Source organism: Suricata suricatta, chromosome 16 (assembly GCF_006229205.1).
Source record: "Suricata suricatta isolate VVHF042 chromosome 16, meerkat_22Aug2017_6uvM2_HiC, whole genome shotgun sequence".
NCBI lineage: Eukaryota > Metazoa > Chordata > Mammalia > Carnivora > Herpestidae > Suricata > Suricata suricatta.
In genome coordinates this window covers 49,029,435-49,051,141 of record NC_043715.1, presented here as the reverse complement: position 1 = coordinate 49,051,141, position 21,707 = coordinate 49,029,435, and the positions used below count along the sequence as shown (strand labels likewise).

Below are 21,707 nucleotides of genomic sequence, written 5' to 3'. Positions count from 1 at the left end.
ACAAGACCAAGCCTGCCCACCTGCTCTAGCCCAGCTGAATGGCGTTGGCCGGGGACCTCTCCTTCTGAGCTTCAGCTTCTCCTCTGTGAAATGAGACCTTTGCGCTCAGGACATCTGAGCGACTGACACTAGACTCCGAGCCTAGGGAAGAGACCTGGAGGAACACAGACACCCAGACACCAACCCCAGAGGCCCACAGCTCCTGAAGGTGGACCGAGCTCCTTCCCCACACACCTGCCCAAAGAAGTGACAGCAGACCTTCCCCACAACAGTGACAGGCAGGCCTGCGACACGGAGAGAGCCACATGCATACTCCTCAGGGCCACAGGCATGCAGACAAACGGACACACACAGACCCACGCCTGATGGTGTGGGGCCCGGAATGACCCAGGGGTATATGTACAAAGAGAACCACACGCCCACACAAAACAATAAGAAATCCCAGGCCAGGGGCACCTGGGTGGCTCAGTCAGTTAAGCGTCCAACTTCGGCTCAGGTCATGATCTCACGGTTTGTGGGTTCGAGCCCCGCATTGGGCTCTGTGCTGACAGTGTGGAGCCCGCTTGGGGTTTTCTCTCTCTCTCTCTCTCTCTCTCTCTCTCTGCCCCTCCCTGCCTCCCCACCTCCAGCTCCTGCGGCGCATGCACACATGCTCCCTCTCTCTCTCAAAATAAATAAACAAACGTTAAAAAAAAACAGGACACCCACAGTTAATACCCAGGGTAAGAACAGACGTGCAAACCCACACAACTGAGGGATACAAACAATAGGTAACATTTAGAGGTAACAATAGGCAGACCACAGAGACCTCAATGGGCACAGTGATCTCCTAGGACCAACAGAAGCCCAATCCCCACACACTAGGTGCAAGCCCGCTCACACCACACACACACACACACACACACACACACACACACACACACACACAGATAAGCCCTAACACACACACCATGTCCTTCAATTAACGCCTTGTTTGTCCCTCCCTTTTCTCCCCAGCTTAACCAAAAATTGAGCAGCCCCCTGGGCTCCTTGGGCCTGAGAGCTCTAGGTGTGTACCTGGGGAGTGGGGGTGGGGAAGCGGCCTTGGTCACTGCCGAGCCACCTCCCCCTGCTGCCCTGGCCCCACTGCTGCGGGGGCTGCTATCTGTGAGCAAACTGTCCTTGGGGTCAGGGACAGCAAAGAGCCAAAGGTCAGGTCGATGCCTCCCCCGGCCCCTCCCCCAGAGGCAGCCAGCTCTTGGGGGCAGGAAAGAGGGGACAGGGAAATGACAATTCAGGTGTTCAAGCCCCAAAGGGCCCACCGTCCAAGGAAAAGAGACATTCAGTGAGAGGCAGAAACAGTGCCTTTAATGGTCAAACACAGCCAGTATCCCACTCCCCAGGCAAGAACCAGATTTCAGTAGAAATTTCCCAAACCTTAGCCAGTCCTTTCTGGATTCTCCTGGACCAGAAGGGGGAATGGGCTCCAGAAAAAACCAAGGAGGATTCTCACCTCCATTCCTCACTCAACTCACACCAAAGGGGCTGTGATAGCTGTCAGGTGCACAATGGTTCACCGGTTATGTCCTCCAACCAAGATGGTGGCCATCAGAGCACCCAATGGGCCAAATAAAGACGTTATGCAGGATGTTGGCCAACCTGGCATCTACTATGCCAAGCTCACCAAAAAAGAAGTGATCACACCACCCCACGGGCCAAAGAAGATGTAACTGAAATGGTATCACCATCACATCCAAAGGATCAGTCAAGAGGATGTCCATCACCATGTCCAAAGGGCTAACTAAGACGTCCTCCAAGATGGCGGCCATCAGAGCACCCAACGAATCCGCTTATAACATCAATCAAGATGGCAGTCTTTGTAGTACCCAGTGGGCCCACCACAATGTCAACGGCAGTTATCACAGTACCCAAAGGATAGACACGATGCCCACAGAGACAGCAGTCACCACAGTAATAGACCAGCCAAGATGTTAACTGACAGGACAAGCAAAGTGTCACCGGGTGGATCAGGCCCCAAGCGCCCCATGGTGTGCGCCACGGCCATACCCCACCCACCATGCTCCCGTGCCCCTGCTAGGATGCGTTAAGCAGAGAGCGGGAGTAGACCCCCTGGTAGTAGACCCCAGGCTCCCCACCCTCTGCCCCGTAGCCCCCAAACCCCACGTCCAGTTTAGGAGGTGCTGGTGTCTGTTCCGACATCAGGTTGTTGATGGAGAAAGGGTGGTTGAAGTTGTAGGGAGCATCCAGCTTCAGCTCCCCTGGGAGCTCCAGGCCAGTGAAATAGGGCGTGGAGGAAGGGGGTGAGCCACAGTCCAGAGCCCCCACGTCTTCCCCACCCGGGGCCTCGGGCTCAGGCGGTGGCAGCTGGGGCTGGGGGGGCGAGGTGACCGTGGCAGCAGTGGTGGCGGCTGAGGCGGCAGAGCCTGCGCTGCTCCTCGGGGCGGACGTCCCGCCAGCCCCCTTCTTCACCTTCTCCTCCAGCTTGAAGCGCTTCTGGCGGCGCAGGTAGCAGCCATTCTCAAACATGTTCCCTGAGCTGGGGTGCAGGGCCCAGTAGGAGCCCTTGCCTGGCTTGTCTGGGGAGCGCGCCACCTTGACAAAGCAGTCGTTGAAAGACAGGGAGTGGCGGATGGAGTTCTGCCAGCGCTGCTGGTTCTCCCGGTAGTAAGGGAAGAGGTCCATGATCCACTGGTAGATCTCGCTCAGGGTCAGCATCTTGCCCGGTGCCTGCTGGATGGCCATGGTGATGAGCGAGATGTAGGAATATGGCGGCTTGGCATGGGCCAGTGGCCGCCGGTAGCCTTTTGGCATCTCCTTCCCATGCACCAGCCCTGGGCCCGGGCCCCCATACCCTGAGCTTCCACCACCGCCGGTACCGGCACCCAGGCCTGGGAAGGTGGGCCCCAGGGGTGCTGCGGGGGCTGGGGGCGCCAGGGGTCCTGAGGGCAGTGGAGAGGCAGGGAGCCCCCCGGGGGGGTAGGGAGAGCTCAGAGGGTTCAGGGTCATGTAGGAGTTGAGGGGAGCCATAGTGGGCACTGGGGTCACCGGTGAGTACACCTGCAGGGAGAGAAGGAGATGGGAAGAGGTCAGTGAGTTTCTACTCTGCTGGTCAGCAAAGGATCACTGCCCCCCGCCCCGGGTGTCCGTCTGTCTTGCTTCTTCTACGAAGCTCCTCCCATCCTTACCTCTCTGTAGACGGCTATCTCTTGAAGGTTCTCTCTCTTCTCTATCCTCATGCACCCCCGCCACCTCATCCTACATCCCCCATTCGCCCGTATACTGAAGCTCATGTTTTAAGTGGTTCTCAAAGTGTGGTCCAGGACGCCCTGGGGAGTCTCCAAGACCCTTTCAGGGTGTCCTTGAGGTCAAAAGGATTTTCATAAAATGCTGAGATCTTACTAGCCCTTTTCACGTTCTCTCATGAGTGTACAGTGGAGTTTTCCAGAGGCCATGGGGCATGTGACATTGCGAGGGGCCAAATGTAGAAGCAGCCGCAACAATCCAGCCGCCTCCTATTGAACCCGACACTGAAGAGATTTGCCAAAAATATAACAGTGCCACTCTTCTCACTAAATGTTTTGAAATATAGGTACTTTGTTTTATTTTACTTTCTATTCTATTCTTTTTTTTTTTTTTTAACTAGGCTCCACGCCCAATATGGGCCTTGAATTTAAGATTAAGAGTTGCATGCTTTGCCAACTGATCCAGCCAGGTACCCTGAAATATAGTCTTTCATTCATTCATTCATTTTGAGAGAGAGAGAGAGAGAGAGAGAGAGAGAGAGAAGGGCAAAGGCAAAGGGAGAGAGGATCTTAAACAGGCTCCACAATTGAGCATGGAGCCCAACTCGGGACTTGATACTATGATCCTGGGATCATGACCTGAGCCAATAACAACAGTCCAAAGCTCGACCAACTGAACCATCCAGGTGCCCCCAAAATATAGTTATTTTAATAAAAACACAGTATTTATACTAAAAAATTATTATTTTATTTATTTAAAAATGTTAATGTTTATTTTTGAAACGGAGAGAGACAGAGTACAAGTGGGGGAGGGGCAGAGAGAGAGGGAGACACAGAATCGGAAGCAGGCTCCAGGCCCTGAGCTGTCAGCACAGAGCCCGACCTGGGGCTCGAACCCACGAACCTTGAGATCCTGACCTGAGCTGAAGTCAGATGCTTAATGGACGGAGCCACCCAGGTGCCCCTAAAAAATTTTAATTAATCCACACCTTAAAATTTTCTCAGTTTTAATTTCAAATGCAGTAATTTTTTTTTAATGCAGTAACTACTGATAGACATAATCCACATGAATGAAAACTGTTCGGGACCTCAATAACTTTTAAGCATGTAAAGAGGTCCCGCAACTGAAAAACATTGAAAACCGCTGATTTATCTAACCATCTCGTCTACACGGGTACTCTCTGTCAATCTTTTAGGTTACAGAATTACAGTGGATATAGGTCAAAAATGTTTCAGTATCTGAAATGATAGGGTTCAATTTAATATATGTGTGTGTGTGTATCTGTATATACACGTATGTATGTAAATATATGTGTACATATATATAATTTTTATTTACTTATTTTGAGAGAGACAGAGAGAGAACGAGCAGGGAAGGGGCAGAGAGAGAGGGAGAAAGGGAGAGTCCCAAGCAAGTTCAGTGCTGTCAGTGCAGAGCTGCACACAGGGCTTGAACTCACAAACCGAGAGATCGTGACCTGAGCCAAAATCAAGAATCGAATGCTCAACCGACCGAGCCACCCAGGTGCCTCCCCCCCAACCTAATATACATTATGTGTTTCCTGTATATCATCAAATCTGAGACATCGCTCTTTGTAAGCTACAGTGTTAATTTTAAGTAGCAATAAGAAGGGGGAGAAAACACTGTCAATCCCTTGGCCCCATGGACTGTAAAACCCATTTCAGAAATGTTCAAATGGGGAAAAGCACGCATCTTCACTCAATGAAATACAGTGGACGTTGCTATGTGTCTCTAAATAACCCTCTATTCTTTCATCCATTGAACAAATCTCTATTGGCCAGGCACAGCTCCAAACACTTCACGGGAAAGGTCTCCTTTTCAACCTTTACAATCGTACTGTGGTGGGGAAGGTGCTATTTTGACACCCATTGTACAGCTGAGCAAGCCGAGGCCCAGAGAGGCTGTCCAGGGTCACACAAGAAGGAAGGGGCAGAACTGGAATTCTGAATTTAGGCAGTCTGGCCCCAGACCACCACTCAGGATCCTGCTATCAAAGCAGCGACCAAGGCAGATGGAAATGCCTGCCTTCACAGGCCTGACAGCCTAGCAGGAAGTGAACAAGATAAACAAGGAAAATAGAAAGCTGGTGGGCGGCAATTTCTCCCGTATGGTGCGTATTTACCCCTTTCATCCACTGTCTACCATCCTCTTTCCCTCACTGCCTGGTCTGCCCTGCTCCCTCCCCACGCTGGGGTCTCCTGTTGCTGTTTCCTATTTCTGGCAGTGGCCACCATTGCTGTGAGTCAGTGGGTCCTGTCTTGTCCCCTGTCACGTAAGGGTCTGCAGGTCCCATGGTCCTGAGAGAAAAAGGAATTGCCAGGGTCACTCAGAGAGTCAGAGACAGGTGGGAACCAACCCTAGTCTGAGTGCAGGTAGAAAAACACACACATACACTCTCTCTTTCTCTCTCTCATGCACTTTCAGGTAGCTCTTTTGTCTCCTGTCTCTGAATCTCCCAGCTGGCTCCATGTGTATCTGTCCATCTCTTTCCCTGTGTCAGTACCTCTCTGCTCCTCCCCTCTCTCCCTCCCCATCTCTCTCCCCTCCTTGCTGTCTCCCTCCATCTCTACTCCCTGGATCTCTTTCCAAGCTTCCCCTCCTCTGCCCTGTCCCTCCCCATCTCTTTCTCACCCCTCTGTTCTCACCTCCTTCTCCAGTCTCTCTTTCTCATCTCTCCCCAACCCCCCTGCCTGTCCCTCCTCATAACTCTTCCCAACCCCATCTCTCTCTCCCCCACCCTGTATCTCTCCCTGTCCTCCCTGGCGCTCTCTCCCTGTCTCTCACTATCCCACTCCCCCGCCATGTCTCTTTCCTTCCAGTCCATCTTTGTATCTCTGTTCTCTCCATTCAGCATCACCATCTCCCCAGAAGCCTCACGGTGAAACTGGGAGTCACAGCTACCCCTCTTCCCTGCACTGGTCCTCCCCTCCCCCCACCTTAGCTGTTTCTACCCTCTCCCCAGAATAAAGGAAACAGGTCCTCAGAGCTGAGGGGAGGCAAGGGACTCAGGGGCATCCACAGAGAGTTCCTAAATCCGTCTGCAACCCCTACTCCAATTCTCCAACTCCATCGGACTCCTTTGTATCACAGAGGAAGACTGACCAGGACCCCAGGGCCCTCCTTTTCTGGTCCCCACCCACCCGGAAGTCCTCCTTACGTCTGACCTCAAGCACTCCAGCTGCCCTAATCCACCCTAGGCTTTCCCACGCCCCAGGGCTGGGATGAACCCCCAGTGTCCGGGTGTGAGCCGGATCTCCCCTGCCAGGGCGGGGCTGGGATTGGGGGCAAGCCTTCAGGGGACCTGCACCCCCCCATCCCAGGAGGTTGGAATTTCTCTCCTTTCATTTCCTTATTGTCTCTGGGGGAGGGTGTGACGGCGGGCAGAGGGAAGCGGTATGAAACCAGAAGCCTAGTTTTCAGTCCCAGCCCAGTCCAGAACCTCAAGCAGCCCCCAACACTCCCAGAGGCTTCAGAGTTCCCATCTAACAGTGGGGAGCACTCGGACCAGGTGATCTGTAGAACCGGAGGTCATGGGGGGACACCCCAGGGTGCTAACTTTCCAATTTCCTTCCAGATGGGGAGCCTGCCCCAGGGTGTCAATCACCCCAGCAGGAGGGTGCTGTGAGCAAGAAGCAGTTTGGGGACCCTCTTAGTTCTTAGATGCTGAGTGAGTGCAGATGTTTCTCTTCCTATTGTTCTGACCCAAGGGGGAGGATCAGTTGATCGGAAGGCTGGGGATACCATCAGATCTTATTTCTATGTCCAGCCCCCAACATGTTAACTCTTCCAAACTATACCCCCAAATGTTAATCCTCTCTAGACTGTCCCTTGATTTCTGACAGTTTCCATACAAATTCTTAAACTTCAGACCGTGCCCCAAATGGCGACTCCTCCATCCTCAGACCCGCACAACTTACTTCTACTAGATGTGCCCGCCCCCCAACAGAGAATGGTAGTTGGATCTCTTAAATCATCTCCAGGCTCTGAACTCTCTAGGGGTTCAGCTGGGATCCCCACTACCTGGGAGCCTCCACGTCCAACCTGGTCTGTGTCTTCCCCGCTGCACAACTGACACTCCCGTCCTCCAGGAAGTCCCACCTCCATCTCTCAGCACCCCCCAATCCCATCCCTGGCCGGCCCGCCCCACCCCACGCGCACCTCACACCTCCACAGCCCCAGGACTGGCCCCTCCCGGGCATCCTGCCAAGCCCCGCAGGCCTAGGGAAGCAGGAGTCCTACCTTATGTTTCAAACCCCAGACCCAGAACTCAGGCACGGTGGGGTCCCTGTAACCCCCAGATCTCAAAATCTTTGGCGATCTCAGCCATTCCAGCCCCACTTCGACCTGAAACCTAAAGTCTCCTTCCAGGTTAGGAACCCAAGTGTCCGTACCCCCATCACCCTCCTACCAGGAAGCCCTCCCCTGCCACTTCACAATCTTGACTATAGAAAGAATGAGCAAGGAGCCCTTGCAGCAACAGGAACGGGAGTTAGACTTGGGGAAGAACTTTCGGTCAGCTGAGGTGCGGGAATTAAGATCCAGCCCGCCCCCTACTCCAAGGGCGGCCTGGTCCGAGGTGGGACGGTGAGGACATTAGCAATTACTGGAGATAACTGGAGAGGGGTGTGTGTGTGAAATCTGAAACCCTCCAGCCTCCAATTAGTATCCCTGCTGAGGGTCTCTAAAAACAATTAAACCATGCTGAAGTTCAGTGGGGAGGGGTAAGGGTTAGGAGTAGGGGTGGGGGGTGGAAATTGACTCCTCTCCAGCCAATGCTGTTGCTCACATCTGCTCTCTGGCTCCCAACTCTGACCCCATCTGGGCCCCCCCTCTATCTGAGCCCCAACAATCACCCACCTGTTATTACAGGCTCCCCCAACCATGTTTCATCTCTGAGTACCTCCATCTCTTAATTTTGAGCACCAATCCCTATTTCTGATTCTCAGATCGCCACCCCCATGTTTACCTCCCAACCGCAATTCTGATTTCCACCCTATCTTTAACTCTATTCTAACCTTGAGCTCCTGCCTCAGACTTTCCTTAATGGTGATCTCTTTCTCTCAACTCTTAGTTCCGGTCTTTCTCTCCATGTTGAACCCCATTTCCTAACCCCCAGCTCTGTCCCCTATCCTGCACCTCGGATTCCTAGCTTTGGTTTTTTAAATTTCAATCCTTTGGATTTGGGGTCCCCACCTCCCAGTCTTCACGTTCAAACTATGACCTGACCCTTGCCTAAAATTTTCTGACCCCCATTTAAGCCCTCGCACCAACCAGCCTGAACCATGCCTTGTCCCCCATCCTTGACTCCTACACCTGGTCTCGGTGTCTCTAGTTCCTCCGCTCCTCAACTGTAGTTGGGGACCCCATTAAATCCCCATCCTTGCCCCCATTTACGCTCGCACCCTGATTCCTGCCCCCAACTTCCCACTCCGCCATCCCCGAGGACACACCTCGCCCGCCTCCGGGTAGTAGCTCCACTCGGCCAGGTCATGGGCCTCCATCTTCACCGAGCCCAGCATCCCCCGGGCCTGCGCCCCCTCCCGCCCCCGCTCCGGCCCGGGGGGAACCGAGCGCTTTAGATCTCTCAGCCGGCACGGCCCGAGTTGCGACCGGTGCCCGCCCGCCCGACCGCCCGGGGTCCCAGCCGTCCTGGGCGCCGCGGGAGGCGGCCACGCTTTATAGCTGGGACACCCCCACCCCACCCCCGCCCTCGCCCGCCCCGGGCTCCCCTCCCGCCTCCCCGAGGGCCCGCGCGCTCGGACTGGGGCGCCCCCTGCGGGATTACGAGAAGATAGACCTCAGGCGCCGGGAGCCGCAGCCCGCGGCCGTGAAAGCTGGACGTGGCTGAAGACTGACGGAGTTCCAGGTGGGAAACGCTGCGGATACCAAAGCCCGCAAGGGCAGAACTCTGGGGGCTTTTCTGCCCCGGCAGGTTTCATCATCTCGACAGGAGAGGGCGAATAGCCAGAGCCCAATATGACCGCGGCGGAGGAAAGGGGGTTCAGAGCGCAGTGGACTTTAGAGGTTCATATGCTACTTTAAGGACCGTAAGAGGCCCTCGAACCCACATTCCCACTGGGCAGGCTGGAAGATTGAAGCTTCCGACAGCTGGAAATGCTTCAGCCTGCGTAAATGGTCAGGACGAAAGGTGAATGGGATCGGAACCTCTGCTTAGATTCCACTGGGGCAACAGACCATCTCCAAGACCTAGGAGCTTCGTCGCCCGGACTGTCCACTAGCTCTAACACCAGCCGTCCAGGGACATCAGAACCACCGAGAACTCCATTTCCCAAAAGCCTCTACCTTCCTTTCCGTCCAGTGCCTCTGCCAAAGGACTACATTTCCCTTAAGGCACGGCGCTCAAAGGCCGGAAATGAAGGGCGCCCCTGCGTCGTCTGGCTGCGGGCGGAAGACCGCTCGCGCAGCCGGAGGTAGGGGCGGGTTTGGGCCGCCGTGCGGACTCCATTTCCCGGCGGCCCCGCGTGCGCAGCGCGTGCGCAGTGTCCCGGCGGCGAACGGAAGATGGCGACGGCGGCGTCTGTGAAGAGGCGCTGCTGAGGGGGCGCGAGGGGGACGGAGGCCTGCGCCGCGGTGAGCGGGGGGCGGCGTGGGGCCCCGGGAACGAAGGGAGAAGGGACCCTGAAGCGACAGGGGCGCTGGTCGGTGGGTTGGGGCGCTGCGAGGAAAGGGGAGCAGTGACGTTCGGGAACCCCTGTTTCTTCCCCAGCTCAGGACCCTCCCGTGGCTCCCCAGTGCCCTCGGGGCAAAGTTCCAACGTGGCCCCCGAGGCGCGTCGGCCCCGGCTGCCTCGGTTTGGCCTCTCTGCTCGTTCCGCACTTCGCACAGCTGCACTGGCCTTCCGGTTCCTCAAACTTGCCGTGCGCCTTCCCGCCTCTGGATTTTTGCACATGCTGTCCCCCCTGCCCGCCACCTCCTTTCACCCATTCTGCCTGGCTGACTCCCATTCATCTTTCGGGTCTCGGCACCAACGTCACTTCCTGCGCGAAGCCCTCCATTCCCGCCCTCCGCCCCGAAATCCGCCTGTTACACGCTCTCATAGGTCCCTTTTGCTTTCCTTCATGTCACACGTGGTCCGAATTATCATTGGACCTCTGTTGGTGGGGCTTTTTGACCAGGTCCTGACCGCGAGCTCCACGGGGACAGGGATTGAGTATGTATTGGTCATCGCCGAATTCCCAGCACAGCGCTGGCCACACTGAAGGCTCCCGGTTACTGTTCGTTGAATGAATGAAATCTACTCTTGGGGTTACTGCGTAAATGAGCGGGGGCGTCGTACTCCCAAGTGGGATTATACCCGGGAGGGAAGGGGAAACCATAATGGGTCGGTAATAGCAAAAAGACTGCAAACGCCCCCAAATGTTCTTTAATAGGGGAGACCAGCAGGAAAGAGCTGGTAACATCCACGTAATAAAATGGCTATGCACCTGTGAAAAGGAGTGAGGGCTGGGGAGGAAGGGAATGAAGAACATGTCTGTACACTTATCTAGAGAGTGAGCTCTGGAACATATTAAGTGAAAACAGGTGAAATGGAAGACAGTACTTATTACATGTTCCCTTTTTGCAAAAGAAAGGGAGGGGCGCTTGGGTGGCTCAGTCCCATGAGTGTCTGACTTCAGCTAAGGTCTTGATCTCACCGTCGGTGGTTTCAAGCCCCCCATTGGGCTCTGTGCTGACAGCTCAGAACGTGGAGCCTGCTTCAGATTCTGTGTCTCCCTCTCTCTCTGACCCTCCCCTGCTCGTGCACTATCTCTGTCTCTCCAATAAAAACATTTAAAAAATTTTTAAAGAAATTTAAAAAAGAAAAGAAAATATGTTTATACTCAACGACAACAAAGGATAAACCAAAAAGTAGAAGAGGAAGAATGCAGGGTTCAAAAAAAAAGATATTGGTAGATCTCAACGGATTATTGTCACAGAAAGCAGAAAGGTTCATCATGAAAACCTTTATTATGTATGTTCTGATGAGAGACAGCAGTACATGTGGTTGTCAGGTGACCGTGCCCCTTGTCTTGCACCAAGAGACCTGGAGGGGAGCAGGAATTCCTTTCAGAGAGGCAGTCCAGCCTGGGGGCCAGGGGGATAGATTCCGCAATCCTGCTGCTGGCTCTCCATTTTAGAAGCTGGGAGCCTTCAGCGCTGTGACTTTACCTCCCTTGCCTTCAAATTTCCTCATCTGTAAAATGGAGATTAAAAATAGAACCTGCCTCAGGGCGCCTGACTGGCTCTGCCAGTGGAGCATGCAATTCTGGATCGCAGGGTGGTGGGTTCACATCCCTCATTGGGCGCGGAGCCTACTTTAAAAAAATTAAAAATGAAAATAAATCTATAAAAATAGTACCCGCCTCAAAGAGTTGGTGTTGCGAGGGTGTAAATAAGTGAAGATATGTATTAGGATTGTGCCTGGCCTGTGTTATTAAAGATCAGCTACTATTTTTCAAGCATTCTAGAGCCAAAGGGCATGGACACTACGTTCAGTGGTTGCTGAGGGCCTTCGGCATTCCCTCAGATATTTACGGAGCACGTACTAGGTGCCGAGCACTGTTCCATGCTGAAGATCTAGAAAGTGAACACGCACGTATCCCGGCTTTCACGGAGCTTAGAAATATATTGTATGTTGGTGGTAATCAGTGCTGTGTGGAAAAACTGGGGTAACAGTTGGAGCGGGAGAAGGAATTGACATTTAAAGTAGGATAGTGAGGGCAGGCCTGGAGCAGAGAGAGACTCTAGACGAAAGCCAGGGCACAGGTGGAAGGAGCCAGTCCTACGAGGTCTTGTAGGCCTTCGTGGGGATGATGCCGTGGACTCCAAGCAAGACATGGGTGTGACAGATGGCAGGGGAACTAGGAGGGGGCTTTTGGATACTCCTGCATTTAGCAGACATCTGTTGCATTACATTCCTTTTAAAAAGCGCCTCTTTTTCGCCCTCTAAGGAGTAACAGTCTACACAACATCCTTCCAGTCTTCTCCGGCAGACAGAAGAACAGTAGCTGTACTTACCCCGTGTCTATTATGTTTACTAAGTTATCTAGTCCTCAGAATAGTCCTGGGAGGTCCTGTTTTATAGAAAAGGACACAGGGGCGCCTGGGTGACTCAGTCGGTTGAGCGTCTGACTTCAGCCCAGGTCATGATCTCACAGTTCGTGGGTTCGAGCCCCGCATCGGGCTCTGTGCTGACAGCTCAGAGCCTGGAGCCTGCTTCCAATTCTGTGTGTCCCTCTCTCTCTGCCCCTCCCCTGCTCATGATCTGTCTCTGTCCCTCAAAAATAAATAAATGTTAAAAAAAAAAAAGACATTATAAAAGAAAAGAAAAGGAAACAGACCCAGTTCAGAACTTCCACAAACTTGGACAGAAGTGAATTGCTCTGTTCTGCAGCCCCGTGGGCTGTTGCAGACATCTTTTTATGATAATACATTGAGATCCACCAGATTTATTTCACTATTTCCTCCCTCTTCTGCTTTTTGGTTTCTCTTTTCAGTCTTTTTAAAAATATGTTTGTCTATGTTTCCCTTTTTATAAAAAGGGAGCGGGTGCACCTGGGTGGCTCAAATGGTTGGACATCCATCCGACTTCCGCTCAAGTCATGAACTCCCAGTTCGTTCAAGCCTTTTATCGGGCTCTGTGCTGACAGCTCAGAGCCTGGATCCTGCTTCAGATTCTTTCCCTCCCTCTCTCTCTGCCCCTCCCTCACTCATGGTCTGTCTCTCTCAAAAGTAAACATTGAAAAGAAAAGGGGGAGCATACAGTAAACCTTGTCTTCCACTTTGCTTGTTTTCACCTACTGTACGCTGGAATCCGCTGTTTATCAATGCAGAGAGATTTTCCTCACTTTTTTCATCCCTCCTTCCTTTTTACAGTTGCCTCATATTTTTATTATGTGAATTTATCATGGTTTTTCAGCCAGTCTCCCTGTTGGAGAGTACTTGGGTTGCTGACAATCCTTTTGCTGTCGGGAATAATGCTGTAATTGATTCTTATTTCATAATTGAGCCATGTGTGACTTTGGGACAGACGCCCAAAAGTCTCCCCCCACCCTTTTTTTTCAAATAGAAAGAGTTTAGTTTTGGAAGAGAGAGCATGAACAGAGGAGGGACAGAGAGAGAGAGGGATAGTGGATCCGAGGCCAGCTCTGTGCTGACAGCAGAGACCGAGATGCGGGGCTCGAACTCACGAATCACAAAATCATGACCTGGGCTGAAGTCAGATGCTTACCTGACTGAGCCACCCAGGTGCCAACCCCCCCCCCTTAAAAAACAAAAACAAAACCTCCAGAGTATTCCAGAAAATGGTATAAAAACGTCATTTCAGCAGACGTTTGTGGTCAGCCTGCTATGTGCGAAGTACTGGAAGTGAGGCTTGGTACTCCTCGTGGTACTGCCTCTGACCTGGGAGGCATCAGTTTCTCCTAGATTATAACCCGCCCGTGTACACATAGAGTCTGAGACAGACCCTGGATCGGAGAGGGGCTTCAGAAGACCCAACAGGCACAAGACAGACCGGAAAGGAGGCGTGAGCCCTTTGTGTAGGGTGGGGTGAAGGTCCCGCCCATCCGCAGGGGCCTGGAGCTTGCTCCCTCCTCTTTTCCAGGAAATACCGGACAGCAGCCATGGCAGGCAACAGTGGGGATAGTGTCACTCGCCGGAGCGTGGCATCGCAGTTTTTCACACAAGAGGAGGGGCCGGGCATCGATGGCATGACCACCTCAGAGAGAGTGAGCATGGAGAAGAGGGCTTGGAGTGGGGAGGCATAAGCCCCTCGTGGGGCAGTCCGCCCCCAGGTGGCAGAGCTCAAGGGGTGCCATTGGGGCTGGGCTGGCCAGGCTAGTGCCATCACCGGCCTCTCCCCTCCACGCAGGTGGTGGACCTCCTGAACCAGGCAGCACTGATCACCAACGATTCGAAGATCACAGTACTCAAACAGGTGAGGGGGGAGGGGGATGCTGGACACGGCAGCACGGTGTCGGGGGTGGTGGGAACATGTGAAAAAGAAAACGCTGGTGTAACGGGTGTCCGTGGTGAAGCGCTGAGAGTGTGCGTGCTCTGGTGCCTGGTGCTGTACAGGCCTGCTCTCCCTTGGTTCTCAAAAGCTCTGAGAGCCACGGTACTTGGGTCCCAGTTTAGACAGAAAGCAGCAGAGGCTCAGAACTTAAAATAACGGGCCTTGAGTCAGTGCTGGGAGCTGGCTGAACTAGGACTTGAATGCTGGATTCCAGCGCCAAATCCGATGCTCTTCATCGTAGTATTTTTACTTGCAGCCCAGTTTCTATCCGGGGGGGAAGACCTGCAGGTCACCAGACAGCGGGAACAGAGTGGGCAGGGCTGAGTTGGGGAGACTGCTGCCCTGGCCTTGGGACAGGGAGTCTGGGAGGGCTTTCTGGAAGAGGGGACATCAGAGCTGAGACCTGGAGGATAAGGAGAGAAGCAGGCTCAGTGAAAGAGGGCGAGTGTCTCCAGCAGAGGGCACCATCGGTGACGCAAAGGCCAAAGAAGGCATGAAGAGTTAGATGGGAGTGGGGCTGGATGTGGTTCGGACCAGGAGGCAGGCGAAGTTCAGGAGCCGGGGGGGTCGGGCTGGCCGAATGAGAACGCTCGTTCTGCTCCTTGCTCAGCATATGGCCTTGGGCAGCTGACTCTCCCCCAGCGGTGGAAGCCAGGCCTGTGCTGGCCCTGGGTGTAGATGAGCATGTCTGTGGGAAGGGCTTGTTCCAAAGAGCCTGGCAAGTACAAGGGCATCAGGAGATGGGTTCTCACTGCTGTGGTTGTGACGGCGTGAATGGGGGATAGAAACAGGGAGGGTGGACAGAATTGACGGATGGGCCTCAGGGAGGAATTTGGCCAGCACTTCCCTCTTTCCCTTCTTTTTTCTTTTTTCCTTTTTCTTTTCTGTTTTTATGTTTATTCACTTTTGAGGGAGAGAGCAAGGGAAGGGCAGGGAGAGAGGGAGACACAGAATCTGAAGCAGGCTCCAGGCTCCGAGCTATCAGCCCTGGGCTCGAACTCACAAACCATGAGATTGTGACCCGAGCTGAAGTCAGAGGCTTAACCTACGCCCCCACGTCTCTCTTTTCTTTAGCCCCCTTGTGTATCATGAGCTTGCTGCCCACCAGGACCCTGTGCCCTGTATGATCTTACTAAAGCCTCACAGGAGCCCTGTGAGTTGGCATTCAGGATCCCCATTCTATAGAAGAGCCTGGGCCGTGGTTGGGAGTGGCAGAGCCAGGATTTGAACGGAGTTTTTCTGCTGCCTTCCCTCCGTGCTGCGCTCTCCCACACACTCCTAATCTGTACTGACTGGCCCCTGTTTATCTGTCTGGCCTTCCTCCTATCCCGTCTCCTTCCAGGTCCAGGAACTGATCATCAACAAAGACCCCACGCTACTGGACAACTTCCTGGATGTGAGTGACCAACGGCAGAGAGAAGGCGTGGGTGTAGGGGGAAGGGGAGGGATCCCGGCACAACCCTGACCCGCCTTCCCGATGTTGGCAGGAGATCATCGCTTTCCAAGCGGACAAGTCAATTGAAGTGCGCAAATTTGTCATCGGCTTCATCGAGGAGGCATGGTACTGGGTGGTGCAGGGAGCACCCCTGGCAGGGACCGCCTCTCCCGCTTCCCGCCTGGCCCTGCCCTCTGCTTCTCAGACCCGTTTTCCTTCCCATGCACTCAGATTCCTCAGCAAATATTTAATGAGGTCAAAATCCTGGGAGTCATTCATGATTCCTCTACTTCTCCCGCACTTCGCATCTGCATCATCTGTAAGGACTGTGGGCTCTGCCTTCAGGATTTAAACAGTGACCATTTTTTAACCACTTTTCTGGGCTATTAAGCTGCTCCGAGGCCTCATTACCTCCTCCCTAGATAACTCCCACAGTCTTCTTTCTGGTTTCCCTGCTTTTACTTTCTCTCTTCTGTTTAATTGAACTGAAATTCACATAACATAAAATTAACTATTTTGTTTTAAGGTTTATTTATTTTTGAGAGAAAGAGACAGAGTATGTTTGGGAGAGGGAGACCCAGAAACTGAAGCCGCTCCAGGCTCCAGGCTGTCAGCACAGAGCCCCATGTGGGCTTGAACTCATGAACCTCGAGATCATGACCTGAGCCGAAGCCAGACATTTAACCCACTGAGCCACCTGGTGCCCCCAAGTTAACTATTTTTAAATGAACAGCTCAGTGACATTTATAGTATATTCCTCTATCGAGTTGAAACATCTTTATCCTTCCCAAAGGAAATCCCATAACCATTCCCTGCTTCCTTACAGCAGCCAGAGTGATCTTGTTAAAATGCCAGTCAGATCTTGGCACTGCCCTGCTCTCAGACCTCTGCTGGCCCACTGTCTCACTTAGATTGAAACCTAGACTCCTCACCCTTATGTCATCTGCTCCAGACTGTTCTCTGATCTCCCCTCAGATCCTCCAGCCTCCTTGTTGTTCCTCAGAAAACTCTGTTCTCTCAGCTTGCTGCGCCTGCAAAGGATTCACACGCGTGCGTAGACACGCACACACACACACACACACCCATCTGGGGAGCCACCTGGCTCGCACCTTCACTTCGCTCTGGTCTTCTTCAGCAAGCCTTTCCTGGCCATGCAAGTCCACTGCCACACCTCTGGCACCCCATCTGCACTGTAAAATAGTTTATTTACTAGTTGGAAATACCTTGACCCTTCTCTTTCCGTTTGTTTATTTATTTATTTTAAATTTATTTTTGAGAGACAGAGACAGCATGAGCATGCCACCCAGGCGCCCCCCTTGACCCTTCTCTTTCAAAAATGTCTCCGTGAGGACAGGCCGCCTCTGTACCTTGGACTGCTGTGTCCCAGTGCCCAGAGCAGTGTTGGCACAGTTAGGAGGAACTGAATACATATTGGTTGAACAAAAATTTCATCTCAGTAGTGCCCACATGCCACACTTACTCTGCCATGCCCTGTGTTAAGGCCTCGCCTCTGTTTTCACCTGTCATCTTCACAGCAGCCTTGGTTTTGTTATCCTCCTGTTTAGGAAAGGGAAATGGAGGCTCCAAACGATAAAGTGATTTGTTCAAGCTGAATCATTTGTTCATTCACCGTTTACTTGGTGCTTTTTGACTCAGGAAATAAAATAGCCCCTATTTAGTGACTGTTTTCTGTTTGCCAGGCACCATACTCAGTGCTTTACCTAGTTGCCTCCTTTGACCCCCAAAACAACACCATGGATTAGTTTTTTGGCCCGTTTATCTTAAGGCAAAACTGACTCAGATGAAGTGAGTTTCTCAAGGCCACATAGCCAGTATGCGGCAGGGCTGGGATCTTAACCCATATCTGTGATGCCATAGCCCAGATTTACAATCTCAACCTTATACTGGGTGAATTTGTGGTAAATTTCCCGAGTTTTCAGAAAAACCAGCTGTTCAACAGGTATGTGCCAGGCGTTTGTGTCAGGCTGTAGGAGTGCCACCGCGAGGCCATGCAGAGGCCGTTTCTGCCTGAACGTAGCTGGCAGTTGAGTTTCATGGGTTTTTTTGACGTTTAGCTTAATGTTTAGCTTCACGTTGTAGAATGTTGTGAGAATTACATTCACGACGTGAGCTCTAGGTGTGGCATTCCTGAAGGTTTTAGTTCATTGAACAAATAATGTATTTCATTCTTCGACAGAAAATGAGACTCTGCTAGAGCTGACATTGAAAGGGTCTCCCTGCTTTCAGAACCCCCAGATTGAGGTAAAGATATTAGCAAACAAGATCAGTGACTATAGAAAGCGAAGTGCTTGAAAGTAAGGCCGGCCCGTATTTACGGGTGCTTTCTATCCTGTTCTAAGTACTTTACAAGTACTGCTCGGTGTTCACAGCAAGCTGTGAGGTGAGTACGTCATCAGCTTGGCCACATTCACACCGTTGTCTGGCAGTGCCACCCCTTATGTGAACAGCAGAGCCCTAACAGTAGAAGAGTGGGGTTTGCAGCACTAACCTAGAGAGAGGGTTCGTGGGTGGCTAGTCTGAAGGTACCAAGCATTGTTTGCTGACAGACAAGACAGGTGCGGTCCTTGCTGTTGCCCCCCCTCCATTCCAGTCTCCTGACATTGACCCTGATTTCCTTTTCCTCGTGGGCTCCAGGCTCCCATCACATACCCAAAGAACCACCTTGCCCTTGCCCTTTTTTCTCCATGCCCCAGCAAGCGAGACATTGAGTTACTGCTGAAACTGATCGCGAACCTCAACATGCTCTTGAGGGATGAGAACGTGAATGTGGTAAAGAAGGCCATCCTCACCATGACCCAGCTCTACAAGGTGGCCCTGCAGGTAAGCGCTTCCTCCCATGTGGGGGCATCCCGCTCGGACAGGTCTCATTTATAGCCTCATTGGTTGGACAGGGATAGCTCTGATAAACCAGGGACAGGTCAGATTATGGGCAAGATGTGCTTTTGACCTTTGGGACAAGACAACAAAGGAGTCTGATGTCCTAATGATAAGGGAATCCCCACTAATCCATCCTCCCATCCTTCCATCCATCCATCCATCCATGCATTTAACAAACATTCAAGCATTCCCTGAGTACTTCTGTGACTCAGAGGGGCCTCAGTGGTGCTTATGGCCTCGTGAGAGAGACTGACTCATGTCAAAAGAATCACAGCAATTTTAATTTTGGATCGCAGTAAGTTCTGTAAGGAAAAGAACACGCTGTGGTGTGGTGTTCTTTAGCATTAGTGAAATAAACGAATCCTACTATCCTCTTGCACAGGGCCTGGGGCAGAGTTGTAGGTTGGTAAGTGTTTTCCAAATGAATGTATTCATCATCACTTATGGATCTCTGAGTAGTGATGGAGTGGGCGATGTCTTGTCCCCATCTCTCTGTCTCCGTTCCTCCCTCGCCTGCTCGCAGTGGATGGTGAAGTCACGAGTCATCAGCGAGCTCCAGGAGGCCTGTTGGGACATGGTGTCTGCCATGGCTGGTGACATCATTCTGCTCTTGGATTCTGACAATGACGGCATCCGCACCCATGCCATCAAGTTCGTGGAGGGCTTCATCATCACCCTGTCTCCCCGCATGGCTGACTCAGAGGTGCCCCGACGCCAAGAGCATGACATCAGCCTCGACCGCATCCCTCGTGACCACCCCTATATCCAGTACAGTGAGTGCCACCCATCCACTCGTCACATTTGTCAGTCACTACACTGACTACCTTCCTCCCCTTCCGCCTCCCCCATGTTCATTCTTAGTTTTTATTTTCCGGAGACCGTGTCAGACATTGGTTCAGAGCCCAGATGCTAGGTTCACGTCCAGCTTCAACACTTACTATGGGAACTTCGGCAAGTTACTAGTCGCAACTTCATTTCCTTTTTTGTAAAGTGGAAGTGACAGTAGTGCCCCCTTCACGGGTTTGTAGTGAGGCCCTGTGAGGATGTGAGCACTTAGTAAATGCCAGCCAGTTTTAACAGTTTTCTTAAAAGTAGGCCCCACCCCCGGCGTGGGGTTGAACTCCTCCCCCTGAGATTAAGAGCAGCTTGGCCTCTGCCCGCTGAGCCAGCGCGGCACCCCTGAGTGTTTATGCTCATTAACAGCCTATCGCCTAGGACTCATCAGCCACTACATTTTCTGTTTTTTTCCCAGCCATTGCGAGCCATCATGTGTAAGGGTCTTTCCTCTTTTGGCCCCAAGGGCTGCTCTCTCGAGAGGCCAGGGAGAAAGGCCTCTGCTAACTGGTTCCTTTCTCTCCCTCTTTAGATGTGCTGTGGGAAGAAGGCAAGGCAGCTTTGGAGCAATTGCTCAAGTTCATGGTACATCCTGCCATCTCCTCCATCAACCTGACCACAGCTCTGGGCTCCCTTGCCAACATCGCCCGCCAGAGGCCCATGTTCATGTCAGAGGTGATCCAGGCCTACGAAACCCTGCACGGTAGGTTGGCCCACTCTCCACTGGCCAGCCTCCTCCTTCCTGAGAAAACGGGGGCCGGGTAGTGGGTCCCTGAGGGGTTCATCGTTCTGGTAGGTCTGGACACAGGAAGCATTCTTTAGACAGGCATCTTTTGGTTGCATGTGACAGAAACCTAGTTCAAAGCTGATTTTAATATTAAGACACATGTGGGTGAAATGACATGATGTCTGTGAAGTGCTTTAAACTATTCCAGAATCTCCCATCCCTGCCAAAAAATTAAAAAATAAAGAAGGCAGGGTAGACGTGACAAGTGTTATTTGTTACGCTCTTTTCTCTACTTTTGTGCATGTATGAAAACTGAAATGTCTGGGGTTGAGGTGTGAATATGTACAGGTCATGGGTCTGTCTCCATTTCTTGGCTCTTATTTTCTCCTTGTTGGCTTTGTTCTGTGACACTTTCCTTGGGGTAGCAAAGATGGCTTCCCAGTAGCTCCAGGCTTCCATTCTGTCTACTTGGCAACCCCAGGGGACAGAGTGTTTCCTTCCCAATCATTCCATCAAATTCCAAGGGCTAATGTCCATTGTTCCGGATTGGCTGAGAAGACCTTGGTAACCTATCTCTGAACCAATCACAACGCCCAGGGGTTACATTGTTCTTCCTGGCTCTGGGTCTTTTGTCCTCTTGGACTGAGAATGGAGCCAGGGTGATTCCCTCGAAGGAAAATGGGAGCACCATTGGCTGATGAAGGAGGGAAGGATACTGAGCGAGCAGAATTACAAGCATCCTCTTTCTCTCTAGAACAGGGAAGGTTTGCTCACGAAGGTGACTGTTAGACTTTAGAATATCATTCTGGTGGCAGGGACTGACGAGGCACTGGTGACGGGAGTTCAGTTGGGACATTGTGGAGGCGAAGTTGGTGATGATAGCCTTCCAGATCAGAGATGGAAGGAGATGAGACTTTACGTTTAATAGAAGAGAGGGCGAGCTTTCTTTTCTTTGTAAGGTTGACAAATCGCAGTGGAGACATGTTGAGGCTTTTAAGCATCGGCTTGTGCAGGGGGAAGGCTGCCCATTAGATCTGAGAGCGAAGGAAGCTTTCTAGGGGGCGCCTGCAGCCGCTGCCCAAGCTGGGGGCTTGGAAGGTGAGATTTGCACGGTCCCATAAGCTGTGTGCCCAGGACAACGCCCCTGCTTCTCTCCTCACAGCCAACCTGCCCCCGACGCTGGCCAAATCTCAGGTGAGCAGTGTGCGCAAGAACCTCAAGTTGCACCTGTTGAGTGTACTGAAGCACCCAGCCTCCTTGGAATTTCAGGCCCAGATTACCACGCTGCTGGTGGACCTCGGCACGCCTCAGGCTGAGATTGCCCGCAACATGCCCAGTGGCAAGGATGCCCGCAAGCGGCCCCGGGACGACTCGGATTCCACGCTCAAGAAGATGAAGCTGGGTGAGCCACGGAGCCGAGCCAGGCCTGGCGTTGACAGCAGTCAGTTACTTACGCTAAACTATCAGCTTTATTTCTATTAGCTGATATTATATTGTATATTTTAGCATTTAAATATGACATAGCAAATGAT

At 52.4% G+C, this 21,707-nt stretch overlaps 2 protein-coding genes across 6 annotated transcripts in view; one reads left to right on the top strand and one right to left on the bottom strand.

The window, feature by feature from the left end:
* Nucleotides 1-1,325: 1,325 nt before the first annotated feature.
* On the bottom strand, nucleotides 1,326-8,825 carry FOXA3 (forkhead box A3). The gene is made up of 2 exons (XM_029925658.1): nucleotides 8,715-8,825; nucleotides 1,326-3,057 (listed from the first exon to the last, which is right to left on the bottom strand). Exons 1-2 carry the CDS (start codon nucleotides 8,781-8,783, stop codon nucleotides 2,074-2,076), a joined length of 1,053 nt encoding a protein of 350 aa, XP_029781518.1. The 5' UTR covers nucleotides 8,784-8,825; the 3' UTR covers nucleotides 1,326-2,073.
* A 926-nt stretch (nucleotides 8,826-9,751) lies between these two features.
* The window catches only part of SYMPK (symplekin), a 35,935-nt gene continuing 23,979 nt past the window's right edge, over nucleotides 9,752-21,707 (top strand). For 2 of the 5 annotated variants that reach the window (XM_029924838.1, XM_029924837.1), the window contains exons 1-9: nucleotides 9,752-9,855; nucleotides 13,871-13,994; nucleotides 14,138-14,203; nucleotides 15,624-15,677; nucleotides 15,769-15,842; nucleotides 18,431-18,557; nucleotides 19,138-19,387; nucleotides 19,981-20,151; nucleotides 21,338-21,577. In XM_029924838.1, coding sequence (XP_029780698.1) covers nucleotides 13,890-13,994; nucleotides 14,138-14,203; nucleotides 15,624-15,677; nucleotides 15,769-15,842; nucleotides 18,431-18,557; nucleotides 19,138-19,387; nucleotides 19,981-20,151; nucleotides 21,338-21,577 — 1,087 coding nt within the window. In that variant the 5' untranslated portion in view covers nucleotides 9,752-9,855; nucleotides 13,871-13,889. Of the gene's footprint in view, nucleotides 9,856-13,870; nucleotides 13,995-14,137; nucleotides 14,204-15,623; nucleotides 15,678-15,768; nucleotides 15,843-18,430; nucleotides 18,558-19,137; nucleotides 19,388-19,980; nucleotides 20,152-20,820; nucleotides 20,954-21,337; nucleotides 21,578-21,707 lie in introns of those variants that run through there. The other 3 variants (XM_029924839.1, XM_029924840.1, XM_029924841.1) reach the window with 3 other exon arrangements.

Excerpts from the sequence above, each read along its gene's own strand:
- FOXA3 (XM_029925658.1), bottom strand. The coding sequence starts at position 8,783 with ATGCTGGGCTCGGTGAAGATGGAGGCCCATGACCTGGCCGAGTGGAGC. Across the intron at positions 3,058-8,714 it reads ACTACCCGGAGGCGGGCGAG|GTGTACTCACCGGTGACCCC; the intron begins GTGTGTCCTCGG and ends CTCTCCCTGCAG.